At 30.1% G+C, this 22,525-nt stretch overlaps 4 protein-coding genes and 1 long non-coding RNA gene across 7 annotated transcripts in view; 2 read left to right on the plus strand and 3 right to left on the minus strand.

The window, feature by feature from the left end:
• Positions 1 to 785: 785 nt before the first annotated feature.
• LOC105429183 (uncharacterized) lies at positions 786 to 4,135 on the minus strand. Of its 2 annotated transcripts, XM_011641992.2 has the most exons (6): positions 2,761 to 4,135; positions 2,385 to 2,667; positions 2,008 to 2,107; positions 1,628 to 1,735; positions 1,123 to 1,278; positions 786 to 1,040 (listed from the first exon to the last, which is right to left on the minus strand). In XM_011641992.2, the coding sequence occupies exons 1-6, from the start codon at positions 3,161 to 3,163 to the stop codon at positions 990 to 992; spliced, it is 1,101 nt and encodes a 366-aa protein (XP_011640294.2). In that variant the 5' UTR covers positions 3,164 to 4,135; the 3' UTR covers positions 786 to 989. The 2 variants fall into 2 exon arrangements, with proteins under 2 accessions (XP_011640294.2, XP_011640293.2); XM_011641991.2 differs by having other exon boundaries at positions 2,385 to 4,135.
• A 96-nt stretch (positions 4,136 to 4,231) lies between these two features.
• LOC105429178 (putative carbonic anhydrase 3) lies at positions 4,232 to 12,166 on the minus strand. Of its 2 annotated transcripts, none has more exons than XM_011641978.2 (6): positions 12,121 to 12,166; positions 8,134 to 8,181; positions 5,986 to 6,141; positions 5,534 to 5,757; positions 5,199 to 5,432; positions 4,232 to 5,072 (listed from the first exon to the last, which is right to left on the minus strand). In XM_011641978.2, the coding sequence occupies exons 1-6, from the start codon at positions 12,149 to 12,151 to the stop codon at positions 4,881 to 4,883; spliced, it is 885 nt and encodes a 294-aa protein (XP_011640280.2). In that variant the 5' UTR covers positions 12,152 to 12,166; the 3' UTR covers positions 4,232 to 4,880. The 2 variants fall into 2 exon arrangements, with proteins under 2 accessions (XP_011640280.2, XP_011640281.2); XM_011641979.3 differs by lacking the exon at positions 12,121 to 12,166 and adding an exon at positions 10,582 to 10,739.
• LOC105429177 (uncharacterized) lies at positions 7,251 to 8,127 on the minus strand. The gene is made up of 2 exons (XR_968065.3): positions 7,715 to 8,127; positions 7,251 to 7,639 (listed from the first exon to the last, which is right to left on the minus strand). It is a non-coding gene; the product is annotated as an uncharacterized LOC105429177 (long non-coding RNA).
• On the plus strand, positions 11,449 to 21,351 carry LOC105429179 (TWiK family of potassium channels protein 18). Its single transcript, XM_089079979.1, has 4 exons — positions 11,449 to 18,106; positions 19,191 to 19,436; positions 20,288 to 20,476; positions 20,779 to 21,351. Exon 1 carries the CDS (start codon positions 14,590 to 14,592, stop codon positions 15,613 to 15,615), a length of 1,026 nt encoding a protein of 341 aa, XP_088936105.1. The 5' UTR covers positions 11,449 to 14,589; the 3' UTR covers positions 15,616 to 18,106; positions 19,191 to 19,436; positions 20,288 to 20,476; positions 20,779 to 21,351.
• The window catches only part of nAChRalpha4 (nicotinic acetylcholine receptor alpha4), a 186,700-nt gene continuing 184,510 nt past the window's right edge, over positions 20,336 to 22,525 (plus strand). Inside the window, exon 1 of the mRNA XM_011641987.3 lies at positions 20,336 to 20,476. The gene's annotated coding sequence lies outside the window, so the exon portion shown is untranslated. The remainder of the gene's footprint in view (positions 20,477 to 22,525) is intronic.

Consider the following 22,525-nt stretch of genomic DNA (forward strand, 5'->3'; position numbering starts at 1 on the left):
TTTATTTGATTATTTCAACGTTTGTCTTGTGATCATTACGAATATATTATACAAATAATTGTTGCCTTGAACGATGGTAAATTTAATACGGTACTGTATATTTTTCGGTACATTTATTGCATAGTGAACATAGTCACTAATTTCCTTGTAATCATCCCCGTGCCATGAGGCGACAATTATCTTATGGCACTATGACCGTAGCAGAATCACAAGGGAGTCATCGTGCTTAATGCTATCTAAGGAACATTTCAGTCAGCAATAAACTACGATTTGGTTTATAGTGAAGACAAATGCAGAATGTATAGATATAAAATTGTGTTTCTTAATAATATTGTAAAAATATTGTAAAAATTAACGATTACATAGTCAGGTGCAGGTTTATGTTTAAAGTATGCATTTTTCACTCTTTTTATTAATATCTTTTTTTACTGAAATAAATTACAGTTACATATATTGAAAATAAGTTTAAATTCAAATTATTTTATTTAGAAAAATGTAATAAAGAAAAAAGTAATTAAAATATTATATATTACAATAAATAAGTTTCTTTTGTTAATAATTTTTTCAGAAAAATTAAACATTGATTAATATACATATTAAACACATTATATTTTTTTAATTCAATTACATAATTTAATTATGTGTGTAAATATTCTTTAATAAAGTAAATTATTAATAAAGTATTATAGATCTATATATATATATATATATATATATATATATACATATTACAAATTTAACAAGTTATCTTTAAATTCATTTTTTTCATTTCTAGTTTGGAAAATAATAAGAAAGAAAGTAATGATAAATTTTCGATTATCATAACTTCCATTGTAACACAATAGATATTATTATAATCAAAATTTTCAAACTATTATGTAAACTAAATTTTTATATGTATTTATATTAAATCGTTTATAATAGTTTTGTTTGTCTCCAATAACCATTATTTATTATTTTTATAATTTAAATGTGTGCGATATATTTTTTTATTTTGCTCTTAAAAACAGGAGGGCGATGGAATATGATTGATTCATGATCTAAAACACATTAAAAAGCACATTGCAAGATGTAAATAATTAATTATTTTGGGATAAAAGGCAGAAATAAACAACTTTGTACCGTCATAAATGAGGGCAGAGATAAATTAAACTTTCCAATTGCCGCAATTTTGCATTCTAGATTGTTAGCCATTATCAATGATATAAATGTACGTTTATTTGATGATCCAAATTGATACCAGCCTTCATTAAACGCTTTATCTGTCATTTCGGTACTCTACAATTAACACAAAAAAACATGACAGATCATAATTATAAATTACAAAGTTTTTACTGAATTTTTTTCCACAATATTTTAACTTATGACTATTTTTATATGTATGTTATTTACATATAAGTATAGCTATTTTATTATAAAGAAATACATATAATTATACAAATTATTTTTTCTATCATTATTTGGAAATTTTAATAAATTTTTCTAATAATTAAATATATAACTATAAAATTTGTAGTGATTTATATTATATACATAAAATTTAACAAATTATTATTTTTTCAATTTTATAAATATTGCTTGCAAAATAATCAAATTAATGTAATGTAATGGAAGTAATAAAGCTTACTGCGTCTGATAGGGTCTGTACAGAAGAACATAATAAAAAAAATTGCGTTAACGAACCAAGTGTAAACAATATGATCGAAATTCCTTCTGCAAAAGTTGACGATGGTACCTATACATAAAATATTTGTTGAAATATTTTGAATTAAAGTATACTTAAAATAAAATTGATATTTCTATTTTTTTAATAAAAAAATTTTCTTAATTTAAATCTTAAATTAAATAAAAATTTAGTTTATATTACAGTAAAAAAAATTACAAAAATATAAAGTTATAATATAAGTTTTGTTTATTTCTTTTATAATAATGACATTAATCAATAACTATAAAATTATTAAAATAAATTTTTATTTTTGAACAATAATGTTAATTGTTATTACTCACTGTGCTTAATAAAATACCTATAAAGCAGAATCGGAAAACGTTGTTGATATAGAGTAGACTGAAGTTTATAGATAGAAGTTTTTTTAACATAAATGATATACTGAAATACAGCATCGAATATATAAAATATTGTAAAACATAAACTATATAAAAAAATTCTTTGTTGAACATTAAAATTAAAAAAGTCAATATGTATAATTATAAGATTTAATGAATATTATATATCTTTTATTATTTTAGATTTAAAAGCAGAATTATTTAATTAAAAAAAAAAACAAAGAAAAATAAATTAATTCCAATGGCTTTAAATAAATAATTCAAATGCATTTCTGTTTATTATTCAATATCTGATTTTAGAATAATCTCATTATACTTACTTTAAAACAGTATTCTGGTGACGACATAATTCTCTTAATTCTTTTTTGATCCAGCGATTTTTCATAGAATATTTGTTTGGAGATTTATTCTGAAAATTCTGATCCTGACATAATATCGTGAGTTTAGCCGCTGTGTATCGATATTGCACCGTTAACATCAACACCAAATGTATCATATATATATCCACGCCGAATTTTTTAAGAAACAGATAAACGCTGCCGATTGTCATTAAGATGGTAGAAGAAATCAAAACCTGACTAGAGAACGGCTCGGTACTGAAAGCTGCTGGCAGATTGTAATCCACATAGAAAAAGTTGGTCTTCTCGAAAACTAATGTAACTGGCCGTACAGTCCATATCATGACGGATATCGCACCGGTCACTCCATATATCACAAACGGCATTGTTATGGGTTTCAGGGCCGACTTCACGATACCCTTCATGATTTCATCCGTGTTTTGAAAGATGTCGTTCATCTTCTGGATGATTTGCTTCATCAGTTTCTTGTGCGAATAAAGCGACAAAAGCATAAAAGACGTCTCTAAAATAACCACACTGCCGACAGTGCCATCTTTCAAAGCCTTCTCTTTTGGTACCAAAATAATTCCAAAGATCAACGCGATCGTGTGGATCAATTCTATTAACCACACGATAACACTGTATATGCGCCATATTATTGAAAATCGCGAATTATCAATTGCTATTGGTAATAAATTCCCCGAGAGCAAATTTACTCGACTGTTCAAAAGATTTACATTTTCGAAATTTATTTGCTTCATATTTTCATATATATGTGGTCGATATCTTGATAAACGTAACGTGAGAATTAATGCAGCTTCAATTGTTCATGCTTGAGGTAATCGCTCGTCTTACATCCCGCTGTCGCTTTTCCCTTTATAAATGAAGATAAGCGACATTATATTTTGTATTTTAAAATTCCACTTAATTTTATATTTAGGAATTTATCATATATTCCCTTTATTTCTCCCTGTCTCAATATATTATACGCAGTCAGACAAACAATGACATTTCTCTCCCTTTATTCTATTTCTCTGTTATATTTGCCTTGTGATCATTGTGCAGACATGTCAAACTTAAATAGTTTTAGATGTCTCGGAAAAAACAATAATTTTGCGACATTCTGCAATCCATCATAAAAGAAACTATAGAGGAGTTTCAAATACAGTAAGTGATACACATTCATTGAATGTGACATTGTCTTTTATCAAGGGAATAGATGATTACTAAATTCCTAGTAAAATTATTCCCTATGTTATCGTAGCAATTATCTTATGCTCTGTTAAACCACTGTTTTAGAGAACCACTGGAAGCCAGAGGAGTCGCAGAACGTACTATTTGGCGCGAGCGTGTCGACTGGAATATACAAATTAATCTATGAAAAGCGACAGAAAGAAAAAGGCAGAGAGGATTACAAATATATTAAATAATTTGGAGTCATCTTATTCGCGGTATGATATTATTATATTTTAAGTTTTAAGTTAATTAATTTATATATAATAAAAAATATTATATCTTTTAATAAATATTAATCTTCTTTTCGATCTTTTTATATCTTTAGAAAAAGATATAAAGATAAGATAAATAATTTTTTTCTCTTTTAATAAATTAATAGATTCAATTATAAAGATAGAAATATTTATGATGCTAATAATTTGTTTCTTATTAAATTTAGTTCTTTCGTATTTATTATTAATATTATTTTTTGATAGTTTTAAGTGTTAGTAAAATTTAAAAAAAATTTTTAAATTTTAAAACTATATTTTTACTTTTAATTTGTCTAAATTAACTTTGTAAAATAAATAAAAATTCAACAAATAAAAAAGAAGTTTAATTATTCAAAATATTTAAATTTATTTCATGTTTGATTGTGAGAATCTGTTATTATTATATATACTATATATCTATTATTATTATATAAACTTAATCTATATTATACATTATATAATTTTTTAACGTAATGTATATTTCTATATACATACAAATAGGAACGTAACTTTTATAAAAATGTGCATTTCACATTGCACTCGATTCTAGACAGTTCGTAAATTGACAATTATTATCAATATTCACATGCAATTTATAAGCACATTACAATTATATTAAACAATATTAAATAGTAACGTATCGTTGTATTTTTGTGTTAAAGCGTAATAAATTTCTTGTATAAAAAGATATCTTATGCAGAGCTACACTTTTAACAATGAAAAATTACAATTTAATAGAAGAAAATTCTTCGCTTGTTTATAAAATCCTTATTTCTTTATATATTAACGTCGATAATAATCTCTCAATATTTTTATAAAATACATTGCCTTACAAATGATTTGATTTACAGAAACTTGTGATATTCATTGTAATAAATGCACGTCTCGTTTCTTTAAATCAATGCAATAAGTTATATCACACAGCAGTCACATCGCGTTGTACACATTGTAACATCAATTAAATTCGACTTTGGCACTTAGCTATTTCAAACTAGAAGTCCTCGCGTAAAAGTCTGACTAGAAGAATACTGAAAACCGTATAAACACTGTAGGTGATACTCGAGGATGCGCTGACATATCCCTCCAGACGATGGTATACCTTTCTATTGCCGAGTTTTTGAATAGGCCTATAATTGAACTTTAACGTGCCATTGCTGCTCTCTATGTGTCTAAATACGCTCAGCTGCAAACAAATTAAGTATTATTATTATTCTAATAAGCAATTCGAAGATAATTTAAGTTATGAGGTCTTAAAACAAAATAAGCCTGAAAAATGAATGCTTTCTGCTGAATTTTATACTTAAATCACCTGTGCTTCCGATACTGTGAGCTTCTCCGTCATAACAAACCACATTACAGACTCCTGGCAATTCGGTGTAGTTAAAGATCCCTCATAATGATAATATGTTGTATGATCTTTCGGTAGAAACAATAAAGGTATTAGTTTAGTTCTTATCTCCAACATGCTGTGTCCTACCCAATTCGACACCATTTCCGCCGTTTCCACGATTGGCATCAGTTCAGGATTATCATAATTGTCCAACTATAATGAGTCCAACGTTAATTAACATCGTGTTCGTATACGCCTCCGTAAAATGTTCAATACGGAAAACAGCAAAAGCATAACGATTTAACAATTGTCACCTTAAATAAAACGGCAACGACGGCAATCCCGGTTTCTTTTTGCGCGGCTTCGCTGAAATTAGCGTATTGCTCGTCGTAATGCACTAAATGCAATTCCAATGGGTCACGTAAACCGTCCACGATATGCTCGGCAGGCCAGTGAAAATGCATTTGCTCCAAAACATACACCGATGACAGACTGCCGCCGCTGAGATGAATTGGCACTCCATGCAGCCGAATTTGGACTATAAAAAATTTTAAACTAATAAGAAATATTACCACAGGAATATGAAAAAGATATATAATAATTTGATTACTACAAAATGCGCTTATAGTTCGTACTAGTCTTAATTTGATTTAACAATAAAAATTTTGGAAAAATATAGAATAACAATTTAAATAGCAATTGAAATAACAATTTAAATAGCAATTTAAACGCTTATATAGTAATGTATTACAATTGATTTACCTACCAGAATGTCCAGTATTAATCAAGTCTCCAGAAAACGCGAAATCGTATCGATTGAATTTGAGAGCGCCAAGATCAATTCTTTCAGCATCTTCCGTCGCGATATTTATCGGCGATTGCTTCTTTCCCGTCGTACATATCCCCGGCCAATTGTTTGGTCCTATATAATAATTAACATACAGTTGTAATAATTTCAATCATTACAACAAAATTTAACATTTATATTATAAAATACTATTGTATAGAAAAAAATACGTAACACCGGTTTTATATATAAATTCAAAAAATTATTAAATTATTAAATTTAAAGACTCAAATTATACAAACACTTGCGCACAATTTTAAAAAAATATATTTTTTACATCCATTTGCGTTAATAACTCTTTTTATTCTCTTAATGTTATAGGTTTTTGAAATTTAATTTATGGACACACCATTGTTACATCTTCTATTCTAAAACACTCTGCGATAAAATTGACGCAGTGTTGAACGTGCGAACGTGCTATTTTAATCATAATAATACATTCCAAAATTATAAAGCCACCATTATTGGTACATTATACTATGATTAGTTAGTATCGAATTACTGTTCAAAAAATTATTGTTCACAAAGCGGAAGGACTACGACTACTCATAGTTTGTACCGAAAAAATGGAAAAGCTGTGTCATCCGCTATAATTTTCCGACGTGTGGTTCTTTTTTCTGTACATCGATAATAATTTCACGCTTATACTTTTCATGTGTTGTTTATAGCACTCTTCTGTAGATACACTCACACACGTGCACATACACATATTTTCTAATTCGTATTCGTTTAGACTAATATTATAACGAGATAAATCATAGTGTTTGGCTATTTCGGAGAGCAAAAATGATTGTCCACGAGTCATGGTTGATGCAAAGTGACTGCTATCAAAAGACATAATCTAATAGAGGATTGTACTCTCAAATCCTATTGATCGAGCAAATATTACTTGCTTCCTTCATTTTATTTACAATAATTATAATTGTAGTAAGAGCTAAGTGGACAGATTTTGTAAAAAAATAAATTAAGCATTTTTATAATATAATATCGACACATACTGAGACAAATATACTAAATGTCAATTAAAATATTTGAAATTATATTAGCCAAGAAATTATCCAAGAAATTATATTAAAAAGATTGAGCAATATAAAATTAAATTAAAATTATTTAACTTGTAACATATGAATATGTGGTCAATGTCTCGACTAAAGCATACATAAATACAGTTATCATAAATAAACTTGATGATAACGCAATCTTTATATTGATCCAAATCAAATGTACATACAGTAGTTCGTAGATATATGAAACATATAAAAAAAATATATGAGAATTTTTTTATTGTAATAGAAGGATACATTAAATATAATAAATATGTATAACTTTCTAAACAATTTATGTACAATTTCTGTTTCACAATATATTACATACAACTGAATAAAATAATTTATAACTTATACGATTAACTTTGTTTTGTTAAGCCAACATATTGATCGTGGCCTCCAAATACCTTTAACTGACATTCAAGGTTGCTGTCATTAGGTTGTTAATTACTTGAATGCAAGTTTCATATAAACTAGATGGAGGAAAATTGTACTTATCACATTTTATGCTTATCGTGAATAATATTCTGTGAACACCGATATTGAAATTGCATTTCATTAGAATTATTTCTTAATATTTTAATGATTTTATCAATACTTACTTACACTTCTTGTATATTCTTGGAAAATTTATCATTAAATTAAATCATTATATTTGCATTGTTAAGATTTCTGATAAGGCTATATGGTGAAAGAAGAAGATAATATGGAATTATTTCTTCCTTGACTTTTGGCCCAATATTGATAATGCTCTATTCCGTTTAGAAAAAATTTTAAGTTCACGTTTAAGTTTACTTTTGAAAATATTTTATATCATTCTAATCTTCAGTAATATTTATCGAAAGATTGTATGACGTCAATGTGTAATCATGCACTTGCATGAGTACACACACACACACACACACACACACACACACACACACACACACACACGCACACACACACGCACACGCATACACGCACACACACACGCACACACACATAATGTACAAAATTTTTATCGTAATTATCAAATAATTACCATATTTGCCCCAATATCCCCACTCAGATGCATCCGATGCTTGTAAACCTGTAATTACATAATATTCGTTATTTATTCTTTGCTAATCGATTCTTTGCATTAAAAAAATATCCACTTCTCAATAAATAGCTAATATCTTTAAGAATAAATTTTTAAGAGTATAACATAAAAACATGCAGAAATAAAATACGTAACAATTAAGCGTTATTAAACCATCCTAACGAATGGTTAAAAGAGTTAATCGAGTTAACCTTGTTCATATAAATGAACTTAATCATTAAAGAATGATTTTTGTATGAAATTACTAAGTTTAATTATTATCCCAAAAATATTTATGTATTAAAACAACTTTCCCTCGACTAAAATTTTTCCAAATTTTTAAAAAACAAAAATTATTTATTTAAATATAATGATTGTTAATATAATAAATTACATTAATGTTATATATTATAAATTTTAATTAAATTAAAGAAATAAGAATAATCAATTGTAAAACATATTAACACGTTAAGATAAAGATCATTAATCTTCGGGTAGTATTACTATTGATTATAGTAATATTGCAATCAATTTTACAGATTGATCAATAGATAATGAAACGATACATTTAGTAGTAGACATTTTAGTGATTTCCGTAATTAACAGTATGCCTCGATGTGATTATTCCGGCATGTTTCAATCCGGCTTTTCAGTCGTACAGTTTCAGTATTACATGCAAATTCGTTCAAATGAGATAAATTGCGGAGGAACGTGAGCATTATAATAATCGCGATCTAAAGCTGGCGCTGACCTCGTGCTCGCTCTATCAATTTGACGAGTTCGCACGAACTGTTAATAAAATATAATTAATTCCACGACACTGCCACGCAAACGGTTCGCCATATCGCGAGCGTGTCCGTCTCATTGGGCCTAATAAGTAATTGAACGCGCACGACAGGAAACAGAATTGACCTCATTGACCGCTCGGATCGCGACGAATTTGTTCGCACTTGTTCCTAATCGTATTCTCGTCTCGGCTGGGAAGAAAGCGACGTCGCGGCCGAGCAAAGCGATCGTTCCGCGAAAGCCGTCCATGCGGCCGGCAATTAGATCACAATCGGCGGATAAACGCCGGCGCTTTCTAGATCAGCGCACCGGCCGCAACAACGGCCGAATCATTCAAACGACTCGCAGATTTTAATGAGCATAATGCACGCTTCCGCTGCGGAGATAGGGCGCAAGACCGACCGATTGGCATATGAGATTCACACAGTTAAGAATGTTTAAGATAGTTCGATATATTACCAATATATCGAGCTTTCATTTACGTTTCTCTCTTTGGTCGAAAAGTGATAGCTTCGTGCTTTCAATATCAATTAACTCGGTACTATTTATTATTAGGTCATTATTTTTTTCAGCAAACATATTGCAATATTACTTAAAGGAATTTCACAAAAAAAAAAAAATAATTTTAATATAGGATCTAAAAATTTAGCCAAATGATCTAAAAAATAATTTTGTTGGACTATCGAAATTATTATATAGAACATTTAAATATGATGATTGTATTATTTCTTTTATATTTTAACAATATCCTATATAATTATTTTGGTGGTTTACCAAATTATTTTTCGAATCTATATCTAGTAAAACTAGTCTATTCGAGTTTCTTTATTTCTATGAAAACATAATTGAAACTAGACTAATTTCACTATTTTAAATGTTAAAATTAAAAAAGATTATTTTCTAATATAAGAATATATTCATTAAAAAATATTTTTCTGCATATTGTTTACTATTATCGCATATATATAATAGTTTTACATAATTTATTTAAGTATTTACAGCATTTTGGTAGAACAATTTAGTAATGATATTTTTAAAAATTTAAAATCTTAAATTGGATAGAAGGAATGAAATTATTATCTCGCATAGCTACGCGCATGAAAAAATACACAGAGCAGAAATAATGAGAGTTTAAATGAATAAACCCACATATTAAAAAAAGGAAAATGAGCTTTCAGAAGAAAGAAAGACAAAATTATCTGAGAAATGCCTCAAATAATTGTAATAAGATAATGATTAAGAAAATGATATGACATGAACAAAACACACTTTACATAGTCATCAGATAAATAAATCAAAAAAACGTAAATACGTGTTGAGAGAAAAAAAGTACATAACTTACATAAATTGATACCAACTCGGTAATATTTATAAATATTTTCAAAAAGCCTTTGCAACAAAAAAAAGAAAAGAAATTAAATGTCTAAATTTAATTTATCATACTCAAGCGAGAAAGGATGGATAAATTATAAAAAGAAATTAAAAAAAGAAACTAAAGATATTCTTTTTATTTACTTTTTCATACATATCGATAATCTTCCTGGAAAGCTCGTCAGATGAAGTGAGCAAAGAGTAATCATGAGTGGGAATCAAATGTCGGGTACGCAGTAGGAGAGCCCTTACCTAGAAGAAGAGCGATTAGGCAGAAGAGACGCATCGCGGGGAAACCACCTGGAACGATGGGTGACACACGAACGCAATGACGACAAGTGTACGACTGATGAACGCGACGTAAATCTAACTGGATAACCCCGAGATTACACTAGGAGCTATCGCATGATGAGATTTAACGTATACACGGGCATGTCAGGTCATAGTGACCACAGTGTGCGACGCGGACCGTCGGTGGACTGACCACCCATTTGATTATCAGTGTGTTCAATTATGATAACGTAAAGAGGAATGATGATTACTTCTCTCCTCTCTCCTCTCTTTTCTCATTCTTGATTCATCAATGTGAAAGTTTTTTTTCTGTGCAAATCGTCAAGTGCGTTCATTCATCTGTACTAAACGATTGTAATTCGAGCGAACGTGTTGCAGAGTGATTCATTCAATCTACGCCGACTGATCGAATGAATGCACTTTTATAATTCAATTATCGTCGCGAATAATATGCTGTTTAAAAAAAATAATAAAAATACAAAAGTATAAAGATCACAGAATTTGACCTCCTTTCTCGACTATGTTTTTAGAGATTTCTTTTTTTCTCTTTTTCTTCTGAACATTGAAATTATTAATTTCTAAAATTATTAATATACATTAAATTCAAGTGTGATAAAACACAGCTAAAACAGAAGATTCTAAAATAATTAACAAATAAGTGAGACATTGCATTTTCGTTGGTCGTATCAAGTAACGGCATCATCGAGCACTAACCGGACCGATCAACCGAGTAAAATTAAATTCACGAACAAAACACAGTCCAAATCTTAAATTTAGACGCGCGGTTTATGCGTTCATCAACCGATCGACCAAAGTATTCGGTCAGCAGGTAAGTATAAGCTGCCACCATTGTTACGTTCATGTTACGTTCGCTTAAAATAGGTCATCGTTCGTCACTCATATTTAAGTATTCTTAAAAGTCATATTTATGCAATAAAAAGAAGTTTTTAGTGAAGCAAAGTTGATATAAGAGATAATACCTAAAGATATTTTGAAGCAGGATATATCAACTCGATATATCCTCTATTTAAACAATAAATTTTTAACGCTTTTAAAAATCTTTAAATGCTATTAAATATCTAAAATAAATGTTACAAGAAATGTTATAAAAAAATTATAAATAAAAAAAAATTATTAATGTTATATGTGCAGAAGCTCTAAAACGTAATTATTTTTCTCAGAAATTTAATTTATAAAAAACAACATATAGATCATCAAAGATTAAAGTTTTGTTAATAATTCTTTAAATTCTTTGATAATGATTAAAAAGAAAGAGAACTATAATTAACAATTCAAAGTCAATTCGAGTCCAGAACGCGTCTATACGATAATTTTAATGTTCTTTTTATACATTTCAAATTACATTTAAAGAAAGTTATTTTAAAGTTTTTGAGAAAAAATGTTAAATTTTGACTTTGAATTGATAATTATAATTATCTATGAATCAAACAATTAAAAACGACAAGAAACAAAATTTTAATAAAAAATGGGATATTTTACCTGTGTCAAACAATATCAGTGTGATTATCATTAAATGATCCAAATCCATTTTCACGTATTGTACACCTGTTACTGTCGAGATACAACTTGGACGATGATCGTCATCCGACTGATCTACCTGGCAAATTTCTCGTTGAGAGGCTGACATATTTAACCCCCGCATTACCGTATCAAACTCATGCGAAACAACAGTCTCAATCAATCGATTTGAAAATAGCGAGTTGAGATAAAATATTTTTTTCACAAATACAGTGTTTTGTACGCGAGAAAAAAAAATAGGAAGGATTAGACATTACAGTCTTATTTGAAAAAAAATCGTATATTTTTTCCCCATTATAGAATGTAATTGTAAGCATTTCCTTATTCTTTTATGAGAAATAAAAAAATTTGTAATTGTCTCAAAGACTACTATTTCCGATTGAAAATCTCTTAATTATAAAATATTTATGTTTGTTTTCTTGCGTAATGATAAACTAATCTTGAAGTTTGCTAATCAAAAATTTATTTTTCCGTTTGAAATTAATAAAATAATTTTATAATATTATATAAAATTTGTTGTTAACTCTGTTTTAATTTTAGATTTATTTGAGGGTTTAACGAAAAGATTTGTTTAAAGCTACCGTTACAAAGAAATAAGTAAGAAATTTTAATTAAAATGTTGTTTAGAATATTGAGACAGTTTTCAAATTTGAGAGATCAAATTACCAATGAGTTTGAATATTTTTAGACACATAAAATCAGACCTCTTGTGACACGTTCTGTTTCTCATCATTCTTAATGGATCAAATGTGATATACATTATGTGGCCATTAAGACCTCTTCGAAATCGGAAGGCATGTTGCTCTTCCTTTGCATATTCTCAAGAGCGTTTGTAAGATATCAGAATATACAGCCGCTATCCAAAGTACGAGGCTGATTACACAAATTATAATAAAGCAAACTTGTCAGTGTTCCAAATCCAATAGTATCTTTTTCTTTACCGAAAATCGTGATAAATAATAAACACTATTATAAAGCATTTTTATATCTCCTGTTCTTTTTATTTCATAAATTTTATAAATTAATTCAAGTTATAAAAGTTCATTAAAACTATTGTTGTATCTTAATTATATATTGGATATCAAAATATGAAATATTTCTTGACAAAATATTTTATTTACTTTTATAACAAGCTCATAAGATTTTAACAGTAATTAGTTTTGGTATAAGTATTAAAATTATTCTTGGTAAAATTACGTAAGATCATATGCGAATGTATTTATTAAAATCAAAACAAACGCATGCAAGCAATATTAAATTATGTGTATTATATGATTTCACTTATAATTTTGCAAAGAGAAAATAATTTCACGAAGGGGACTCTCCCCCTTTCACGATGATGCGGGTTATTATGTCACACGATTCTTTGTATCTCCCCCTCAAGTTCCGATGTACTCGTGATGCTGTTTCGGAATGCTGACTATGACTACACCACGCGATTAAAGCCGTTATCGTGCTTAATATAATTTCATAATCTTTCTTTTCGTTATGTTTTAAAGTTAATACAATGAAAATAATGACAAGAATAAAGAATTTTTGTATAACCAATTTTTACAATAAGATATGACTAATAATGAAACTTATTTATTATAATTTTTTTATAAAATGTCTTTGTCTATAATTAAAGAAATTCTGTTTATTGGTTTCGTGTTGCAGCATATTATTTGGCAGCAATCACTAGCATGTGTAACTATTTCAAGTTCCACGTACACGCAACGTAAATTTAGTGGACAGCGTTCGTGTTGGTAAAAATAGTAAACTCGATAGAGTTGGTTAGTTGCGCGTAATCGCTTCATAATGAAACTATTTCTTTCACTAAATATATATCATATCACATATATTTTAACTTTATATTAAAAAATTTTCATATCTTTTATCATCTTTTAAACATTAACAAACATTTTTAACTCGTATCTTTAACTCGCAACATATTCTTTCTTAAATACAGAATCAATAGTTTTTAAAGATAAATATACAAATTATTTATCAAATAATCATATGATTTCTTGAAACTTAGAAAAACTAAACTCATCAATAAGTTTCATAGATAACTTAACTTGTGGCGCATAAATAATAAATCGGCTTCGATACTGAAAATTCAAAGCATACATACAATTCATATTAATAACAATACCGTTTCTGAGGATTATCTTCGCAAATTAGTTGGGTGACTTCAAGTCATTTCAGCGATTCTGATCCGATAGAAGTAATCCGCAAGAGTAAAACATCGTAGTAGGGAGTCCTACGATTCAACAAAAGCAGAGAAACAGAGACGGATAGACAGCGAAATCCCGAAGGAAGAACCGAGAGGCAAACGACGGGGCGTTCCGACCAGAAATAGAAAAGCGGCACGAGGAGAGTCGTTGAGTGCCAAGGTGGTGTTCCATGTGAGTCTCTTCGAATCGGACTTGGTAGTTCGCATGTCGAAGCATGCCACGTGGCATCTCAATGAGATCCTCCCTAAGGAGCCGAGATTCGTCCTCGACGTCAACCGGGGTCGACCCTCGGGAACGCGTCAAGGATTGCTGCAGAAAGCTGGTGGCTTTTATGTGCACTCAGGTCGGCGTAGGCGGTTTGGTAGTGGGCTATGCCATCGTGGGCGCCTTTGGCTTTAGAATGATCGAGACCCAGATCGATCCGACGGCGCCGGTGTGCAAGCAGGATAACATTCGTGAGGAATACGCCAACGAGCTGTGGCTCAGCACCGCGAGCAATCAATCGGTGAATGTATTCAACGAGACCGCCTTCCACATAGTGTCTAACAGCATTTTGCAGCGTTACCAAAAGAATATCACCAATGGCGTGCGACAGAAGCTAAACTGCAACGGTCTCGCGCCTGACGATCGCTGGACGTTCCCGGCGGCGTTGATGTTTTGCCTCTCGGTGTTCACGATGATCGGCTACGGCAGTCTGGTGCCGAAGACCCAATGGGGTAAAGGCGCCACCGTGATTTATGCGGTGCTGGGCATTCCATTGTACGTGCTTTATTTTCTGAACATGGGCAAGGTTCTCGCGCAGACTTTCAAGTGGCTCTATACGCGATTGCACGAGTGCACCGGTCAGCGGAAACCCGGCCAGCGGATCATCGTACCCTCGACCGCTTGTCTCTGGGTGATATTCGGCTACATCATCGCTGGTTCGATCATGTTCGCCGAATGGGAAAACTGGGACTATCTGGACAGTACTTATTTCTGCGTTACATCGCTCTGCAAGATTGGTATGGGCGATCTAATACCAGGCTGGGGCCAGGGAGCCGAGACGGAGAGCGACCAGACAAAGCTCATTATTAACTTCGTGTATTTATTGTTGGGCATGGGCCTGATAGCCATGTGCTACAATTTGATGAGGGAAGAAGTATATGTAAAGGCTCGAGAACTCAAAGAACAACTGAACCAAGCGATGGACGCGGCCCATTACAAAATAATTACGTGTTGTAAATCGGAACCTACTGATTGAGAGATCAAGAAAAAAAAGAATTCTGGAATTATCAAGATTACAAGTAACATCAAAATCTATTATAATAGATTATAAAAACGATAATTGGAATTTTATTGAAGAAAAAAATCTTTCTTTCTCTATATAATTCATTTCAGTGATAATTATTAAAAAATGTTATATAAATATAGAGAAGAAATGAAATATTATAGGAAATTGACGTGTCGTATCAATGCAAAGTATAAATGTTATTACAAGTGCAGAATAGTTTTTAAGAACATTTGCCAGTGATTATATGCGGTTTTTGGTGCATAGTGCGTCATTTCATTGTGTTATAAATGTTCAATGTTATTATGATATATATAATAAAGTCCATATTTTTAAATTTGATATATGTGCGTGTGTGAGGGGAAAGCGTGCGTTAAATGAAGAAAAGAAATGTTGATAAAAAAAAACATCCAATTCTCAATACATAATTGTTTAAATAGTTACAGAAACAAATAAAAATCATAAAATAGTACAACAATTGAAGTAAACACATTGTATAGCTGATAACAAAATTTATAATTTTTGTTATATTACTATATGACATAATTGTTAAGATAATAAGACAATAAGAATTTTCATATTTTACAAATTCAAAGATGAATTAACCTCTAGATAAAGCGTACTATCGACAATACGTCAAAGTTTGCCAATGAAACATGGATTATGCCAATAGCTTTGATTTTATACCAATAGCTGCGTTAATAGCATTTTTTATATCATCGTAAAATCGATATCATCAGCTTCACTTATGAATAGTGTGTTTGAGATGACAATACGCAAGCGTTTACACATTGATCACTAGATATATCGATCATGTCGTAAATTTTTGCGACAGATTATTTGTTCCTTGATATCGTCGACGAAATGTCTGAAATCTTTTTATATCTAACATTGCAGAATTATTATTACTTTTTTGCAAATATGAAAACCAATACGACATTAAGTATGTTCAATGGATAGATAAAAAGACAAAAAAAAACGATTGTTAATAATTTCTGTAGTTATATTTAATTTATTATTTTTATTTAAATATTAAATAAGAATTAGTATTAATTTTTGTGTGTTTTATACAAGATTAGAAATATTATAATTATATCTTATATATTTATAATATATAAATCAGTACATTAAGTGTAAATAAAACAAACATTTTAATTTATAAAAAAAAATAATTCATTTAGAAAATAATCAATTATGTAATAAAAATAATTCACTCAGAAAGACATATAACAATCTGATGACGAATATGCGATGAATCGTGACTCTATGGTTTTTGCTTATGTTTAATTTATTAGCATTGAATTTGAAGATGACAAAGATTTATGAAGCTTCCGATAAGGTGTTCATAAACGTAGACATAGGCATATGAGAATATATTGATCTGACAGGACATGTCAACCACAAAATAACTGTGCTACCGATTATCAAGAGTATAGTCACACTGCTAATTTATCGATCATGATAATGTCCGGTACAGTAACAAATTAATGAGCCTGCAATGACCTCGTCGAGAGAAATGATGCACAAATGTATAGATAATTTATTACGTGCATTATTATATATTCCATAAAATAATTTGTACATAATTGTTCAAAAATTAAAATTTTTTGCTATTTATAAAAAAAAAAAAAACAAACTTACATATGTTATTTAATGTGTGGTTATATTTTTATAATTATTTGCTGACTTAAATAAAGTTGTAGTTAAAGTTAAGAAAATGTTATATTTTGTTCAAGACAATATAATTTATTTTATTAATATTATGATTAACATTTTAATTAACATTTATTTTATTTATTGTATATTATTCTTTTTTATTTCATTATGTATATCTCTTTAAAACGAACTTTTTTATATCCGGAAGAATCTGATTAAAATAGAAATATATAAACGAATCTTTAATTTCCTTGACTTTAACAAAATTTAACAGAAATTAGATGTATTTAAGCTTCCCATTTAACGTACTATTCAGCTGTGTGCTTACATCTTATACCTATGTGTGCCTTGAAATAATAATCCAGTGCGATCACAGAAATAACCCAACCCGAAACTGTCATGAATCTTGTGAGTCATTTCAGTTTCGCTGCAAATGGTTAACGGAGCTATCTACACAATCTCGATTCACACAATTTCTTAATGCTTAGATTTTGTGTTCATATTTTGAATAAAAATAGAAATTGCATTTACATCATTTCACTTGTTAGATATAATTATTTATAATTCATAACACCATAAATTAAATTTTTCTTTATATTCATGACAGAGTCCTCATAAATTTATCATGGTGAATGATCACTAGTCTCATAAATTTATTGCGATGAATGATTATCAGTTTCGTGAATTTATTACGACAGATAATTGTCGGTTCATAAATTAGGTAAAAATTTATTATTAAACCCTGTAATGTGTTATTGCGCTGATATAATTGTACTGTAGCTGATAACAGTCAACTGTACTTCTTCTGGTAAGTGTGATTTATTAAAATAGAAACGCTTATATTTCGCGGAGTTCTCTACTTTATCTGCCTTCAATAAAATCGTGTAACGTAACGTGTATGATACAAATACAATGCATTTATTGAGCACAGATAAATGATACTTCAATCATGTTCTATTCAAATCTTAATTTGATCTTTTTGATATTATTTAAATTAAAATAGATATTAAAAAAGAAAGTGTATATTTTTCAATAAATATAAAAGTTAATAAAAAAAAAATATATTAAGCTTTAATCAAAACTCTTGTTATGTGTTATATAAGTTACGACATTGCTTACAATATATGAATTTTAAGCTTATACAGATTTTCATAATACTAATAATAAATTTAGATAACAAGTAATTGTACAAATTTCATTCTAAATATAAAACATTTCGCTAAATTTATATTCTTTATTTTAATAGAAAGATTCAAAAATGCTACATTGAGGAGGAAGATAAAATACTTTTGTGTAATGAGATAACGAGTCGTATGGAAATGTTTTAGCGGTCAGAAAAGAACATTCATAATTCATAAGCTTCAACGAGTCGTGCACACGGATCATGCAAATTGCAAGAACGATGCAAGAATGCTGCTTTTAATCAGCTGTTCTTGCTAATTTATTTAAACTTTCATGTACTCTATCTCTCTCTAAACGTAATATCTAATAGAATCCAAAATCAATTGATTAAGCATTATTATTATTTTAAACAAATTTAGATTGATTAAAAAACAATAACAATATAACAGTTATACGTATAGCGCACAATTTATTAATTTCTATCATAACAACTTAAATAATTAGTTAAAATTTATTTGTTAGTACTATTGTTATTATAATGAAATTTTGTTATTATGTAAACAACGAAGACAGTTATTATTATCTCTTCTTTTTCTTTTAATTGTATTTTATTTTGAAATAATTTAAAGTACAAACATTAGATTTAGAAATCTAAAAATCTGGAGAGGCATAAAAAATATCTATACAAAAAATACAATTTACAAGAGCTTTATCATATTTATTGTAATGCAATTGTATATACTGCAATTACTAATTCTGTCTGTTTCAAGAATTGAAGAATATTATTAACGATGAAATCAATTTGAAATCTCGAAGGAAAATGCACAAGGGAGTTACCTCGATGACAAGTTGGCACCGTCGTCGAATTGTTGAAATTTACAGTAGGATCCTTGCAGACGTCCAAGCTTACTGGTGCAATTTGTCGGGTTGTCCTCACTTGGCATCTGAATGCAAGCAGTTCTCCAGGATTGCCGAATCACTACGGCAGCCTGCCTTCATTGGTCGTTCTTCGCCGTGTACGTGAGCTATGCGCTTATAGAGATGTGTAAAGAGCCCTGGCCTGTTAATATAAGCAAAGTGGACAATCAGAAATGCCGACATTGCAATACCATTACGATACATTACATAATCAAGCCATGGCTACATATATACTTGCATGATAATTGTGTTTAAAAGATTATTCTACTACATAATATGAATGCACATAATGTTGTTTTATTTTAATATATATTTTATGATCTTTTTATAATCTTTTAAATTATAAATAAATACTTATAATATTTAATGTTAATTAGACTTTAGTAATTTCTAATAACATAATATGGATATATGCATCATATGATAATGTTTTGACAGAAATGGAATTATATAGTAATATTTAATGTATGTGTTGTAATTGTATGTATGTGTATGTGTGTTTGCGTAACTAATGTATTCCTAATTAAGAACATTATTCTTTAATTAGATTAGATTTCTTGCTTCATCAAAACAAAATCTCTACTATATCTCTTAAGTGAGAATAAAAAAGTTTCTGAATTCATGCCGAATTTTAATGATCCGTGATCATTTGCAAGTAAATTTAATCTCAAATATCCTAATCTCGTGCCGAATGCAAAATGAATTCAATTAAGTCAATTATTCGATCACCTCTCCAATTAATTAAGATTATCTTGCAGTAAAATATAAAAAAAAGTTATCGATATTTACTAGAAAAATATTTTCTATTTCAAGAGAATGCGATCTCGAACGATAATTAAAAATTCCTTCACGCAAGAAGCGAAAAGATTGAAAAAAGTTATAGACCACTGACCAACATTGCAATGGCGAAGAAATATGTTTGCACTAAACTATAAAATTTTATTTGTAGGAGCACATATTGACGGAGATATTTTCTTCTTTGCCGAAGTTTGAAGGCAGACACCTGAATCAACATCGAGTGCAGCACGCTTTCCCGCGGAAGCAGCTCGCATTTTGCGAGGCCGCTGTTGATTCTGACAGATTTGCCCGAAAGAGCTGTCAAACAAAACCCGAAACTTTCAGGGAAGATTTTACTTCGGTAAGCGAAACAAAGCCAAAGGGCTTCATATATATATTGTACAGTAAGGATCAACAAAACAACCAAATTGTAAAATCAACAAGTAACTATTTAAATCAACAGTAACTATTTAATTATTAAGAACAGATATAATAAAGAGAATATTTTCTCAATTTGGTATGGAAGATGTATTCATCCGTTTGTTAATTTTGTTATTTAGACAATTGATAAAAAGCGAAATGTTTATTGTTTCGTGATATAAATTACTGATAAATTACTGATTTATTAATCGTATGCCTATGGTAATTGCCGAATTTTTCAAGATCCATTTCCAAAATTCGGCAATACGTCATGGATTATGATCTTCAAACTCGTCCATAATAAAAGGGATACTCGTCTCTGTGGCTTCGGAGAGAGCCGGATCACAGTTTGGAAATTCTATAGCGATAACTCGATTTAAACTGAGAGTCAACTCCTGCCACTGAAACATCGCGAACTGCGTTGGACTTGAAATTAATAGTAACTTCTGTGCTCGCGAGCGTATCCGGCGAGTGCTTTGACTACATATACGAAGCAAAATCTCGACGGTAATACGAAAGTAATTTCCATCGAGGACACTTTGACTCCAATCAAGTTTCCACTGAAAACGAGCTAGCTTAAAATTCCATCATCTTGAGTATCTAACTTTTACCAGGTCATCGGGTATTTCTTGAAAAATATTCGTTAGTTATTTTATCTTACATGTACTGCGAAACATGCAATGTTTCACATTCTTTTGTACTATTTTGACTATCACTGGCTATTGTTTTCATAGAAAATTTAGTTACATTGTATAAATTGTTCAATTCATTGTCATGTCTTTAATTTCAATGATAAAAACTTACGTTTCAGAAAAAGTTGTTGTTTTATTTAATTTATTGTTTAATTTTTAATCGATCTTCTACGAGCGTTTTTTTTTACATTGTGTAAAAATAGAAAAACAATTACAAAATATACAATAACATTTTTCTTTCGTCTCAAACAAAGATTGCTATATTTTACTTAAAGACAAAATACAACTACGAAAACGTAATGAGTTGCTTTTGCCGATGGATGTATCTTTTATTTTGCGTATTCGCACACGGAAAGAGAGAATGAGAGAAAAATGTTCGCGAGTATTCGTATCATAAGTAGACATGGACGCAAGATCGATGGCCCAATCGCGTATTTTTCCGGCTTGTATTTTCCCGGATTCTAATTCCGGTGACGTTGGCTGACATTTTTCACCTCGATGTGCTCGACTCGATCAAACGTACATACATACACATTCACACACACACACACACACACACACACACACACACACACACACACACACACACACACACCACACACACACCACACACACACACACACACACCACACACACACACACCACACACCACACACACACACACACACACACACACACACACACACACACACCACACACACCACACACACACACACACACACACACACCACACACACACCACACACACACCACACACACACCACACACATACACACCACACACACCACACACACACACACACACACACACACCTGATACGTACACATTGGACAACGGTAAATCGAGTGACCTCACGTACCTAGTTTGAGGCCGAAATCGCAAGGCGTAGGTAGATAACGCCGATGGTGGTGATCCAAGGAGATTATTGGAATCTTGCCAAGTCCTCTTCAATATAGAGCTCCCACGTCACCTACCTCTATCTCCTTGCGTTTATCCGATCGCTCGACACACGATATGTAACGCGACACAATGGGCAAAGGAAATATACATCGGCCCATCGGTGAAAAAGAGCAGGTGATAGGGATACCGCCTTTGTTGTTGGGGCTTTCCGCGACGGAATTAAGTTTACATCTCGTGAATAAGATGTGAAAGGAATCTTTCGGGATAAAGCAGCGCTTATTATTCTGATAATACGCGTAATACGATAACAATTAATAATTCCAGAATACGACGATTTCAAAATTTTCTTTTCAATTAGGACATTCTATATTTCTTACTATATACCGACCGTATTTCTT

This window comes from Pogonomyrmex barbatus, unplaced genomic scaffold (assembly GCF_055798465.1).
Source record: "Pogonomyrmex barbatus isolate J1 unplaced genomic scaffold, ASM5579846v1 scaffold3, whole genome shotgun sequence".
NCBI lineage: Eukaryota > Metazoa > Arthropoda > Insecta > Hymenoptera > Formicidae > Pogonomyrmex > Pogonomyrmex barbatus.

Bases quoted from the DNA above. Each gene is read 5' to 3' on its own strand.
- LOC105429183 (XM_011641991.2), bottom strand. From the start codon at position 3,163: ATGAAGCAAATAAATTTCGAAAATGTAAATCTTTTGAACAGTCGAGTA. The intron at 1,736-2,007 runs GTGAGTAATAAC...TTTTATGTATAG, and splicing joins TAGGTATTTTATTAAGCACA to GTACCATCGTCAACTTTTGC. The intron at 1,041-1,122 runs GTACAAAGTTGT...AATGTGTTTTAG, and splicing joins CTCTGCCCTCATTTATGACG to ATCATGAATCAATCATATTC.
- LOC105429178 (XM_011641979.3), bottom strand. From the start codon at position 10,615: ATGCGTCTCTTCTGCCTAATCGCTCTTCTTCTAG. The intron at 8,182-10,581 runs GTAAGGGCTCTC...ATGTAATTACAG, and splicing joins CCTAATCGCTCTTCTTCTAG to GTTTACAAGCATCGGATGCA. The intron at 5,433-5,533 runs GTGACAATTGTT...GACTCATTATAG, and splicing joins TCGTTGCCGTTTTATTTAAG to TTGGACAATTATGATAATCC.
- LOC105429179 (XM_089079979.1), top strand. From the start codon at position 14,590: ATGCCACGTGGCATCTCAATGAGATCCTCCCTAAGGAGCCGAGATTCG.